This window comes from Macaca fascicularis, chromosome 11 (genome assembly GCF_037993035.2).
Source record: "Macaca fascicularis isolate 582-1 chromosome 11, T2T-MFA8v1.1".
Lineage (NCBI taxonomy): Eukaryota > Metazoa > Chordata > Mammalia > Primates > Cercopithecidae > Macaca > Macaca fascicularis.
Window position 1 is genome coordinate 130,971,930 of NC_088385.1, and position 13,754 is coordinate 130,985,683.

The following is a 13,754-nucleotide window of genomic DNA, read 5'->3' on the forward strand; positions in this document are numbered from 1 at the left end:
AATCTATATCTATATGTATCTAATCTATATATCTATTTCTAATCTATATCTAATGCATATCTACATATCTCTAATCTATACCTATATGTATGAGATTTATGATGAGGAATTGGCTCCCATGATTATGGAGGCTGAGAAGTCCCGCGATCTGCAGTTGGCAAGCTAGAGACCCAGGAGAGCTGATGGTGTAGGTTCTAGTCCGCGTCCAAGTCCGAATGCAGGAGAACACTGACGTCCCAGCTTGAAGACAATCAGGCACAGAGAGTGCATTCTGCCTTCCTCAGCCTTTTGTTCTGTTCAGACCTGCAGTGGATTGGGTGAGGCCATCCATGTTGGGGAGGGCCGCCTACTTTACTCAGTCCCCCGATGCAAATGCTCATCTCACTCAGTATCTCTCACAGACACACCAGCGTCCGCTTGACACACAAGATTCACCTTCGCACTGATATATGAACAAATAACCACGCCGCCAGGATGTGTGCTGGAAATGAGGTGGACAGAGTCCTGAGATTGCAGAGGAGGAAGGAGAGTGGCTCACTGGCCCAGGGAGTGCTGCTGAAGAGGTGGCCTGTGAAGAGACTCTGAACCAGAACAGGCTTTTGCCTGGTACAGAACAAGGCTTTCTAGGCAGAGGGTTGGGCAGGAGCAGAGACGGGAGATTTGAAGTTGTGTCGTGTGTCCATAACCTTTCCTCCAGACTGATGGCTTTATCAACCATGGATGCGCTGGAAAATGGGGTTGGGATGTGCGGAGCGGCGGTGGAGATGGAGATGGAGCCGTCAGAAGGGACTCTGGGCCCTCAGCGAGGGGATTGCAGGCAGGGGCTCCTTCAGGAGGTCACTCCCCCAGTGCTGGCAGAAGGGATGGCAGCTTGCATTTTAGGACAATTAAGGAGGGAATAGACGGGAGAGAAGATTCCAGAGATGGGGTGGAAAGTGATGAGACCTGGTGCCTGCACTAGGCAAAAAATTCATAAAGTGAAAAACATACCCTCAGCTTTTAAAAGGAAAGGTTTCATGACAACTGAGAACAACCACACATATGTCAAAATAAGTGGTGTTTTAATTTTTAATTTTTCTGGGTTCGTAGTAGGTGTCTATATGGGATGCGTGAGATGTGTTGACACGGGCCTGCAATATGTAATAATCACGTCACCGAGAATGGGGTGTCCATTCCCTCAAGCTTTTATCCTTTGTGTTACAAACAATCCAGTTATGCTCCTGTAGTGATTTAAAGATACACAGTTCTTATTGACTATAGTCACCCCGCCATGCTATCAAATACTAGGTCTTATTCATTCTTTCTGTTTTGTTTTTGGTTTTGTTTTTGTTTTTTTTTTCTGTAGCAAAATAAGCATTTAAAAAAATCCAGTATTGAGACATGGCTTGGTCCCCCCACGCTACTCTGGTCTGTGGATGTTAAGGGACATTTCATCACCTGGAGTGACTTCCACTTTCCTTGAAATTTATTTTTTCCTAGCAATTGCTTTTCAAGGTTGTGTGTTGAGAAGATTCTCAGTGACACACTGGGTAGCTCCTGGGAGGCTGGGCAGGGGACTGTCGTCATAACCCCAGGGGATCCCGGGGTGGCAGTGGTGCAGCTTGGGAGGCATGGGTGGATTCTGGATCTGGTTTGCAGGTAGAGTCAGTGGGACCTCCTGGAGGTGTGGACGTGGGATGTGAGAGCAAAAGAACAGGGAAGACTCCAAGGTTTTTGGCCTGAGGAGCTGGAAGGGTGGAGTCAACTCTTAAGGGAAGACTCCAGGAAGAGAAGGTCAGGGGATGGTGGTGAACGTCAGGAATTCAGGGCAAGGTGATGTCTGCTGGACATTCCTGTGGTGACGCTGAGGAAGCACTTGGATGTATTTGTCTGGAGCGCAGAGGAGAGCTGGAGGTGTGAATTGGGAGTGTCCAGGTGCAGATGGTACTGAGCCACCAGTTCAGATGGGCTTACCTGGTGCCTTCGTTTCCTGGGGCTGCCAGAACAAATGATTACGAATACAGACCAGGAGGCTGAAAACAACAGAAATGTATCTCCTCACAGTTCTGGAGGCCAGGGGTGCAAAATCAAGGTGCCTGCAGAGCCATGCTCACTCGTGGGGCTCCAGGAGAGGCTCCTTCCTGCCTCTTCCAGCTCCTGGTGGCTTTTGACTGTCCTTGGTGTTCCGTGGCTTGTGGATGCATCGCTCCTGTCTCTGCCTCCCTTGTTACATGGCTGTCTTCCCTCTGTGCCTCTGTGTCTGTTTTCTCTTCTTATATGGACTCTGGTCATTAGATTTAGGGCCCACTCTAATCCAGTATGACCTCACCCTAACTACATCTGCAAAGACCCTCTTTCCAAGTAAGGCTTCATTCTGAGGTTCTGGGTGGATGTGCATTTTCAGGGGACGCTATTCAGCCCACTATACTTGGGAGTGGGGTGGGTGGAGAGAGGAGCGAGGGCTAAGCCTGGGTCTCTCCAACATTAAATGCCGTGAGAAGATGTCCCTAAAAAAGGAAAGACGAGGAGGAGGAGGAGTGGCCCAGGTGGTAGGAGAACAAACAGGTGAATGTGACATCTTGGAAACGTGTTTCCAGGAGGTAGGACTGGCCAACTGCACCAGATGCTGCTGATAGACTAGGTGAGAAGAGGATAGCGGATCGACCACAGCATTGCATATCATGGAGGCCACTGGTGACTGCAACAAGAAGGGATCAATGGAGTGTGGCTGTGGAAGCCTAAATGGAGCGAATCCAAGGTGTTTACCTGAGGGAAGAGAAAGCATGGTCCTTGCAGAGACTTCTGCATGAACGTTCATAAACAGCATTGTTGGTAATAGCCCAATACTAGAAACAACCCAAATGCCCATTAAGTGAATGGATAAATAAGCTGTGGCTCATCCACACCACGGAATACTACTACTCAGCAAGGTAGAGGACTGAACCAGTTATCAGCGCATCCACGCAACAACATGGGCGACTCTCAGAATCATCCTGCTGAGCGAAAGAAGCCAGATACAGAGGAGTGCATATTGTATGATTCCATTCGTATAAAACCCTGGAAAATGCAAACGAATTTATGGTGGCAGAACGCAGATCCATGGTTAACTAGGGGTAGGGACAGGAGGAGAGGGATGGGAGGGGTGATGACACAGGAAAATGGGGCAGCTTTTGAGGTTGACGAATGAGTTCACTATCTTGATTGTGGTGGTGCTTTCACAGGCATACACATCTGTCAAAACTTTGCAGATTGTACCTTTAGTTATGGGCAGCTTATTATATACCAGTTAATCCTCAATAAAGCTATTAGAAAAATAGGCCAGGTGTGGTGGTTCATGCCTGTAATCCCAGCACTTTGGGAGGCTAAGACAGGAGGATTGCTTGAGCTCAGGAGTTTGAGGCCAGCCTAGACAACCTAACAAGACCCCCTATCTCTGCAAAATAAAATAAAAAATATCCATGCCTGGTGGTGCATGTCTGTAGTCTCAGCTACTCAGGAGGCTGAGATGGGAGGATCACTTGAGGCCAGGAGGTCGAGGCTGCAGTGAACTGTGATCACACCATTGCACTACAGCCTGGGTGGCAGCGAGACCTTGTCTCAAAAAAATAAAAAAGTAATTTTTACATTAAATCTCAGGAAAATATAACACAGAAAATCTTCTCTTTACAATCATCAAGTAGGAACATGTTTTATTCTCGCTTCTTAGCCTCAGCCTGGTGGTTTGTAGACAGATTCTTGGATTAGTGATCTAAAGTGTAAATATTTTGTAACCTTAGCTGCTTTTATCAGGAAAAAAAAATATCTTCTTTTATCAGAACATAACTTTTCATTATCAAGTTATGACAGCACCTGAATGAAGTACATCCTTTAAGACCCAAGCAACTCCCTGATTTAAAAAACACCTATTACTTACTTTATACCTCTCACTTTTGTCTTTAGAAAAGGAAGATGTAGGCCAGGCACAGTGACTCATGCCTGTAATCTCAGCACTTTGGGAGGCCAAGGTGGGCGGATCATGAGGTCAGGAGATCGAGACCATCCTGGCTAACAAGGGGAAACCCCATCTCTACTTAAAAAAAAAAAAACAAAAATTAGCCGGGCGTGGTGGCAGGCGCCTATAGTCCCAGCTACTCAGGAGGCTGAGGCAAGAGAATGGCGTGAACCCGGAAGGCGGAGCTTGCAGTGAGCTGAGATCGTGCCACTGCCCTCCAGCCTGGGTTACAGAGTGAAACTCCATCTCAAAAAAAAAAAAAAAAAGGGAAACATATTTCTGGATCCTGCACATCCTCAGATGCAGCATTATTTTTGCAAAAGCTTACAAAAAGTGGAATCCTTTTCTTGTTGTTTTAGATCCTTGTAGTCAACCCCTTGTTTGTGAATTTCAGGTAGTTGTAGATAGATGGGTAATACTTTAAAATGTCTGAACGTGACAGAGTCAAGAACTTGCTCTCCTTGTTGCATTTCCAAAGGGGTCTTTGTTGATGGAGTTGTTTCTTGCATGTTTCCAGGTTGCAAAAGAAGAATGGTCTCAGACCCTTTGGATCAATCTGAATGTGCAGATTCTCCAGGAAGGAATTGAAGGTTTTCTCAGGGCTCTCAGAAAGCTACCTCGGTCAGTCCGTGGCTTATCAGTGGCCTACTACTTGGAAGCGAAAATGAAGGCATTCAAAGACTCAATTCCTTTACTTCTTGACTTGAAACATGAGGCACTAAGAGACAGGTTTGTTTTGTCCTCTGTCCACGGATGTGAAAGTGTGGGAGGAACTTTTAGTTAAAATTGTTTCCCTCAGTACATTATCTTTGCTCAGGTCTGTTGATGAAGCACAGATTTCAACAATGCCGCAGGGCTATACATAGGCATGACACAGTTCTATAATATTGTTTCTATGTAAAGTGTCTATAAAACTGTCAACCACAGGATTCTTTTAAAAAAGAAACATCCCAGCAGGTGCAAAGTGGCATTTGCAGTTGCTTTTCTTGAAGATTTAAAAAAATATAGTAAGTGGCCTCTATCAGCCTCATCCAGCAGACATGGAAAGGGACTCACATATGTAATTTACAGTTTTTTAGCTGCTACAGTAAAAGAGTAAAAACAGGTGAAATTAATTTTAATAGTATATTTCAATTAACTCAATATATCCCAAACATTATTTCAACATGTAATCAACATGAAGCATTTATTCATGAGATATTTTACATTCTTCTTAAAAAATATGTCGAAGCACAATGTGTATTTTACACCTATAGCCTATTTCAACCTGGGCTTGCCCCATTTCGAGTGCTCCGTAGCCACATGTGGCTTGTGGCCGCCATACTGATGGGATAGCCAGCCCTGTGGGTGGGACAGAGATGGCTCCTACGCATGGGTCTGTGTTTATTTGGTGATGGCACCACACAGACATGAATTAGTAGGAGTTACAGTCCTAATTTGTGAGTTATGCTCCTGCTCATGTGTTTCTCTATTCCTCTGTCATGTTTTCCAGAGTGTGGTCATCTAGTCATGCCGTGACATCAAATGACTTCATTTTCCTTAGTGAGAAAGTCATCCCTTCTTTGGTTCCCTTCCCATCCTTGAGTTCACATTGAGAAAGTCTCTCATAAGTGCTGGCTTGTCTTCAACACGTGTTACACCTGTCTCTCCCTCTCAACAAGGAGCAGGCAGCCCTCAGGCCCCAGTGACTTGGGGTCTCAGCCCTCTTTTCACTGTCTGCTGGCTTCCCTGGAACACTCACCCTCACCTTTACCTTTGCAGACTTCAGTTTCCTCATCTGTAAAACTAGGTAGAAGTAGGCATTTTCTAGCTAACGTTCCCAGTTTTATGATCCCATAACCCAGTGTTTCTCAAACTTTGGTCCTGTCTCATCATTTTTGTCAGATCTGAGTATCATCTATCCTATCATGGCTTTATATTTTTCTTCCTATCAGTTTCTTTTTTATGGAAATGAATGTTATTCTAAAAAGAAACTTACACCACCACTGTAAAGAGAAAACCAAAAACTCTTGCCAGAAATAGAAAGTAATTATATTTGTAATTATATATATATAAAACTAGCTCAAAACAGTTGCCTGTCTCTGAGCCAGAGGCCTTCGCTCTAAGGAAAGTGAATGACCCTGGGGAGGGGCTGAGGACACAGTGTAAGAATTAAAGAAAGAGGAAAGAAACACGAAAGGTGGCTCGCCAGTCAAAACAGGTTTATTTTAGAGAAAACAAACCTGAGAGGGGATTCTGGCCAAGTTAGGTCAGAGCCACACTCTCTTACAGACTAAGAGTTTTTAAGGATTTAGGGTAGGAGAGTTTATCAGAGGTTTGGACTGCTTTTTTGTCTCTTTGTTGTGCTTATCTGAGAGGGAGAGTTGTGTGTCTATTCCCATGCATTTTTCTGCAGCTGCAGGCATACCCGCCGAGTCTGCTTTTAGCTCCCCTATCTTAGTGCACCTGAAGGGAAAGGAATGTGCTTATTAAGGCCCACTGTTTTACTGGGGCCCATTGTATGAGGGTGAAGTTTGGCAGTTACCCAAGAGACTTCCTTCTCTCCTCCCTCTGTGCCCGAGCTGTTTTGTCTGTGTGTTCCTGTCTGCTCTTTCTGGCAGCCTGTAGTTAGAAGAGAAATGATTTCCTTGAAATGCATGGGCTAGAAAGGGGAGCTGGACCTTAAAGTGACAGTGTTTGTCCAAGATGAGGGTGCTCCTGCTCTGTCACACAGAAGCACAAAGAGGAGACTTTCCCTTTGATGTAATTTACTATAATTGAAAGGACTGGGTGGGAACTGGAGAGGGAATCACTCTCTCCCAGTGACTCAGGGCTATGTCGTGTTGAGTGTGGACCCTCTAACCCACCACCAGGGTTATGTCACAGGCTGGCCCCAGGTCCGCTCTGCCCACATGCAGTCCATCAATCGCCGTGACATGGGTTTTGCAAAACAGAAAGATTTATTCGCAAGACCGCCAAGCAAGGAGGCAGGCGAGCAGCCCTCACATCTGCCTCCCTGAAGATAAGGCTTAGGGATGTTTAGGGGTTAGGGGAGTGGGGTGGTTGAAGTTGAGGGGGAAGGTGGTTGATGGTGGGAAAAAGGAAGTAACAGGTTCATTCTGAACAAGTGTAGTTGGGGTTCACAGCTTTCACAGAACATAGGCACAGAAAATGGGGGTGTCAGCGTGGCCTGAGGGTGGAGTTTTTGGCCTTCCAACATCAAAAGGCCACCTCTGGGACACTTGCACAGGCCCAGTTGAAAGGTCAGTGGTCTCAACCAGTTGGAACTGGACAGAAGAGTTGGCTCAACTTCCTGAAAAACAACCAAAGTGATCATCGCCATAGTGACCTGTGAATGTTATCCATAGTAGCTGGTGAAGGTTAAGTTTCAGCATTCAGTGGTGAGGACTTCAGCTTCATGGGCAAAGGGGAAAAAAAAATAAAAAGCAAGTGACCATAAGCCACAGAGCAGGCACTGATGACACTTACCCCTCAGTTTCAGTTCTGACATGCTCCTTCCTGTCAGTGCTGTGCTAGGCCAGGGGGTTCAGAGACTGATGAACCAGTAGGGCCTCCTTTCTGACCATTTCCATGGCCGTGTGTGTGTGTGTGTGTGTGTGTGTTTACAACAACACTCAGTGATTCGACACTTGCTGCTCACGTGCTGGGTCCATGGCGTTTTGCTGTCTAGCATCATGCTTAGCTCCCTTACTCACACCCATTCCATATACACAGAACCAAAACATGGGCAAATTCACAGGCCAGATGTAAACCTTAAAGGTAGGCCAGTCAGGTGAAGAGCAGAGCTGCCTCCGTGGTGTCTGTGTGCACAGGAGTCTGCCCCGATTGTCCCGTCTGAATGGGCCCCTTTGTCCCTCCTCTGGCACACTGTGGTTTTCTCATAGTACTCAAAATCCTATGTCATTATTTAATTTATGTATTTGTTTATTGTTTGTTGTATGTCTCCCCCAAGTAAATGGCAGGTTCCCTGAAGCTAGGGGCGTTGCCCTTGGTAACTCTGTACCCCAGTCCACTGCCTGGCATGGAGTCAGCACTGAAATATTTATCAAATGCACGAGCACTCATAATTTACATGAGGCTCCAAAAAGACTGAGTGATTCAACAGAGATTGAGGTCATTGGTCGAGAGACTATGACGGAAGCAGTTCCCAATAATTAAAAGTTGTATATTTTATGAGATGGCTGTCAAGACTAGTGTATATAGTATTTTGCGATACATTGTTTTCAGGTTTAACTCTGGAGGCCACTGGGATTTTGGAGAACTTTGGGAATATATTTTCAGTGATGTCCTCATGTTTCAGAATTTCATTATAAGAATTTACAAAGTGAGATTTGTCCTGTGATTTAAATGGGAATAATCAAACTCCTCACTAAACTCAGTAAGCATAAAGATTTGAATGCTGATGTGCTTTCAGGCATTGGAAAGAACTTATGGAAAAAACGTCTGTCTTTTTTGAAATGACCGAAACGTTCACCCTAGAAAATATGTTTGCTATGGAACTGCACAAACACACAGATGTTCTCAATGAGATTGTCACAGCAGCAATCAAGGAGGTTGCCATTGAGAAGGTAAGGCTTCAGTTAAAAACAGGCTGGAGAAAACAGAGTCTTTTTTTAATTCAAAAAGAAAACAGGGAGACCTCATCTCTACTAAAAAAAACAAATTAGCTGGGCGTGGTGGCATGCCTTTAGTCCCAACTTCTTGGGAGGCTGAGGTGGGAGGATCACTTGAACCTGGAAATTGGAGGCTGCAGTGACCTGTGATCGCACCATGGCACTCCAGCCTGGGTGACAGGGTGAGACATTTTCTGTCTCGAAGAAAAACAAACAAAAAAGAGAAAACATATTTGCTCTAGTACCTGCTGTACTTCAGTAATAAAGAATTATTTATTGTAGAAATATAATTTTTGTTTTAATTAAATTTTTTATTGTTCCCAATTGTAGTTTCATTTTCCATTGTTTAAAAAAATTTTTCTTATTTATTTATTTATTTTGCCATTGATTTTTAAATAGAAGTAATGGATGTTGATGGTAGAAAATTGAAAAAAATTCATAATCCCACCACCTGAAAATAATTATTAACTTTTTAGTGTATTTCTTTCCCTACTTAAAAATGCATACACACACGTATACATATGCATACACACATACTACTCATATATGTGCATATATGCCCATGCACTTGTGTGCACAAACATACACATACACAGGTACATACATACACATACCCCTACACATACATGCACATACATGTATACAGTTGTGTGTCACCTAATGGCGGGGACACATTCTGAGAAATGTCTCCTGAGTTGATTCGTGTTTGTGCAAACAAACCTAGCTGGGATGACTACTGCACACCTAGGCTGTTGGGTAGAGCCTATTGCTCTAGACTGCAAGCCTGTACAGCAAGTGACTATATTGAATACTGTCAGCCATTGTAACCTAGTAGTACATGTGTATCTAAACATAGAAAAGGTACAGCCAAAATATGGTCTAATAATCCTATGGGACCACCATTGTATATGAGATTCATCACTGGCTGAAACGTCCTTATGCAGTGCATGACTGTACATAGTATACCACACATGTATATACATATAGATACATATGCATGGAAACACACAAAATATACATACAGTGTGCACACAGCATACCTAACATATACACATAATGTATATACATGTGTACGTATGCACATAATGTATACACAGTGTACCTAATATATACATGTACACATAATGTACACTATGTATTCTTGTACACACAATGTACACACAGTGTACCTAATATGCACACGTACATATAATGTACGCACATATACATATACACACAATGTATAATGTACCTAATATACACATATACACACAATATACACACATGTATACATATACACACAGTGTACACAATATACCAAACATACACATAATATACATATAATGTATACATGTACATATGTATACATATACATATGTATCAATACAGATTTTTTTTTGAGACGGTCTCCCTATGTTGCCAAGGCTGGTCATGAACTCCTGGGCTCAAGCAATCTGCTCACCTTGACTTCCTAAAGTGTTAGGATTACAGGCATGAGCCACCACCCCCTGCCTCGATACAGATTGTTTTGAATATGGAATCATAAGAGACATATCATTTTGTAATTTGTTTTTTGTGACAGTAGAGTAAGCACAGGGGCAGGATCTCATAACTGTGCAGGCTTCGGGGGCAGACTGTGGAGTTTAGATCCTGTTTCTGGGGCTCAGTAGCTAAGCCTCATGTCTGAGTCCCAGTTGCCATCTCTGTAAAATGTGGGTGATAATAATCCCAATATAATTTGAGGTATTTGCTTTGAAGACTGAATGAGATCATGTATGTGACATGCTTACCTGCCACATAGCAAATGCTTGATAAGTGACTATTATTACCATGACAGAATCCCAACTTTTCAGGAAACAGACCCAGGACTCCAATTGCGTTGTTGGCCAAAAGCAAGCTAAGGCAGGTGTTTTTGGGTTGGGGCTTGGTCTTTTCAGTTCGTGTACCTGAATCATTCTTTTTCTATTCCTGAACAGGCTGTGAAGGAAATCCTAGACACGTGGGAAAATATGAAATTCACTGTAGTCAAGTATTACAAAGGCACACAGGAGCGAGGCTACATCCTGGGTTCTGTTGACGAAATTATTCAGTCTCTTGATGACAACACTTTCAACCTGCAGAGCATCTCAGGAAGCAGATTTGTGGGGCCTTTTCTGCAAACTGTTCACAAATGGGAAAAAACGCTTTCTCTAATAGGAGAAGTCATTGAGGTGAGAGAAAAGATGAACAAAAGATGGATTAGAGCCAGTGCATAGCAGTGGTTTTATGGGAGGATATTTTGTGCTTAGAACTTTTTTTTTTTTTTTTTTTTTGAGACGGAGTCTCGCTCTGTCGCCCGGGCTGGAATGCAGTGGCCGGATCTCAGCTCACTGCAAGCTCCACCTCCCGGGTTCACGCCATTCTCCTGCCTCAGCCTCCCGAGTAGCTGGGACTACAGGCGCCCGCCACCTTGCCCGGCTAGTTTTTTTTGTAGTTTTTAGTAGAGACGGGGTTTCACCGGGTTAGCCAGGATGGTCTCGATCTCCTGACCTCGTGATCCGCCCGTCTCGGCCTCCCAAAGTGCTGGGATTACAGGCTTGAGCCACCGCGCCCGGCCAAGAACTTTTATATGAGGATATTTTGTGCTTAGAAACAAATGATCCTCTTTCATGCTTTTTGTCTTGATTTATTTTGAGGGCAAGAGCGCATGATCAAAGGAATTGATCTAAGTTTTTATTTTAGTGAATGATTTTCATTTCCAAGATTCCTAATTGCTTCTTTTTTGTATATCTCTGTTTTTCTTTGATACTGTTCTGTTCTTGTTGCAAGGATGCTTTTGCCTCCTTGATGACACTGAAAATTAGAAACATTTATTTTACGTTCCTTTTCAGATTTCTCTACACTTTTTTTTTTAAAATGCCTGTTGACTCTCTCTTATGGTGGTGGGTTTTCCTCTGTGTGATTTTGATTTTTTTTTCTAGCTCATCTCACATGTATTTTTTTTTTCTAGCTCATCTCACATGTATTTTTTTTTTCTTGTATTTGCTTCACTTTGTCATCTGTTTTTGCAGCCTCTTTAACCTGGGGCCTGTCACACTGGGAAGTAGCAAGGTCTTATAGTAGGTGATTTGGGGCTTTCTTCCTTTTGGGCAACACTTGTCCAGACCTCTGTGAGCAACCCAGGCTCACTGCACCATTTTTGTGCAATTGCCTTTTTTTCCTCCCCAGACCACAGGCAAGCACCTTGTTTTTGGCCACAATCCAAGCTTTGGGTGGGATGAAGCCAGGTCTGGTTTACCGGCCAAGTGTGTGATCAGGCCTCCATCATGCCTGGGCTTCCTTCCTTGCTTTTTTGTTCATTTGTTTGTTTTGTCTATGACTTTGTGTTAGTGGAAGCTCTTATGTGGGATATAGCACTGTTTTTTAATTTGTGAGTTAAAAACAATTTTTTTTTAGATGCAGTCTTGCTCTGTTGCCCAGGTTGGAGTGCAGTGGTGCCATCTCGGCTCACTGCAACCTCTGCCAGCTGAGTTCAAGTGATTCTCCTGCCTCAGCCTCCAGAGTAGTTGGGATTACAGGCACGTGCCACTATGCCTGGCTAATTTTTGTATTTTTAGTAGAGATGGGGTTTCACCATGTTGGCGAGGCTGGTCTTGAAATCCTGACCTCAAGTGACCTGCCCACCTTGGGCTCCCAAAGTGTTGGGATTACAGGCATGAGCCACCATGTTCAGTCAAAAAAATTTTTTTATTGAGGTGAAATTTACATAACATAAAACTAGCTATTGTAAAGTGCACAATTCAGTGACATTTAGTACATTCACAGTGTTGTGCAGCCACCACCTCTAGTTTCAGATTTTCATCAAACCAAAAGAAAAGCCAGTACCCCTTAAGCAGTCGCTCCCTACCCATCTCCTCACCCCAGCATCTGGCAACCTCCAGTCTGTTTTCTGTGTCAATGGATTTACCTATTTTGGGTATTTCATATAAGTGGAATGACACGATATATGATCCTTTACGTCTGACTTTTGTCAGTTAGCATGATGTTTTCCAGGTTCATCCATTTTAGCATGTGTCAGTGCTTCCATCCTTTTTATGGCCCAATAATATTAAATCATGTGGCTTGATCACATGTTGTTTTTCTGTTCATTGGCTGATAGACATTTGGGTTGTTTTCACCTTTTGACTATTGTGAACAGTGCTGCTGTCAGCATTCATGTACAACTACTTGAGTCCCTGTTTTCAATTCTTTTGAGTCAATACCTAGGAGCGGACTTGCTGGGCACTTGGTACTTGGCTCACTTTTTGCATGGCTTTGGCATGGCCTGTCCTTAGTTGTTGTGGGTCACAGGCTTCACCCCCTTCTCATAACTAGACATTTTCCTACCTGTGCTGGGCTGCGTGGAGAGCTTTCTTTTGCTTTAGAGTGTGGCCATTAGTTATGCTTTCCTCGGCATTCACCTTCTTTGGAGTGGAGGGGAGCTGGCCATGCACATGCTCACTCTGTCACCTTGCCTGGAAGGTCCTTCCACCGGGGTTGATTTGGGTCTGTCCCGTGTCAGGGTGGGGCTTTGCCATCCACTCCTGGAGGTATCTGATAACCCCTGCTGACACTGACCTTTTGTACTTTTACAGATTTGGATGTTGGTTCAGAGAAAATGGATGTATCTTGAAAGTATTTTTATTGGTGGAGATATAAGATCACAACTCCCAGAAGAGGCAAAAAAGTTTGACAACATCGATAGAGTATTTAAAAGGGCAAGTGACTCACTTGTATTTTAGTAATGAAAGAAGGGCAGTGTTTTGAGATATTTGTACTTTTTTATTTGCACATTGTATTTTCTCCGTTGGTAGCTTCTCTCTCATTTTTTAGAGACAGGGTTTTGCTCCGTTGCCCAGGCTGGAGTGCAGTGATGTGATCATGGCTCTCTGTAGCCTCAAACTCATGGGCTAAAGAGATCCTCCTACCTCAGCCTCTCAAACAGCTGGGACTACAGGCATGTGCTGCCATGCCCAGCTAATTAAAACATTTTTACAGGGATAGGATCTTGCTACGTTGTCCAGGCTGGTCTCAAACTCCTAGCCTCAAGTGACTCTCCCACATCAGCCTCCCAAAGCACTGGGATTATAGGTGTGGGTCACCTTACCCGGCCCACTAGTAGCTTCTGAATTTTTCCTGTCATTATTTATGACCCTAATCTGTCTAGTAAAAAT

The 13,754-nt window shown here is 43.8% G+C and overlaps 1 protein-coding gene across 1 annotated transcript in view; it reads left to right on the plus strand.

Annotated features, from left to right (window-relative positions):
• The window catches only part of DNAH10 (dynein axonemal heavy chain 10), a 176,708-nt gene that overhangs the window by 62,145 nt on the left and 100,809 nt on the right, over nt 1–13,754 (plus strand). The window contains exons 25-28 of the mRNA XM_045366751.3: nt 4,488–4,699; nt 8,385–8,538; nt 10,539–10,772; nt 13,176–13,298. Of these exons, the coding sequence (XP_045222686.2) occupies nt 4,488–4,699; nt 8,385–8,538; nt 10,539–10,772; nt 13,176–13,298 (723 nt within the window). The remainder of the gene's footprint in view (nt 1–4,487; nt 4,700–8,384; nt 8,539–10,538; nt 10,773–13,175; nt 13,299–13,754) is intronic.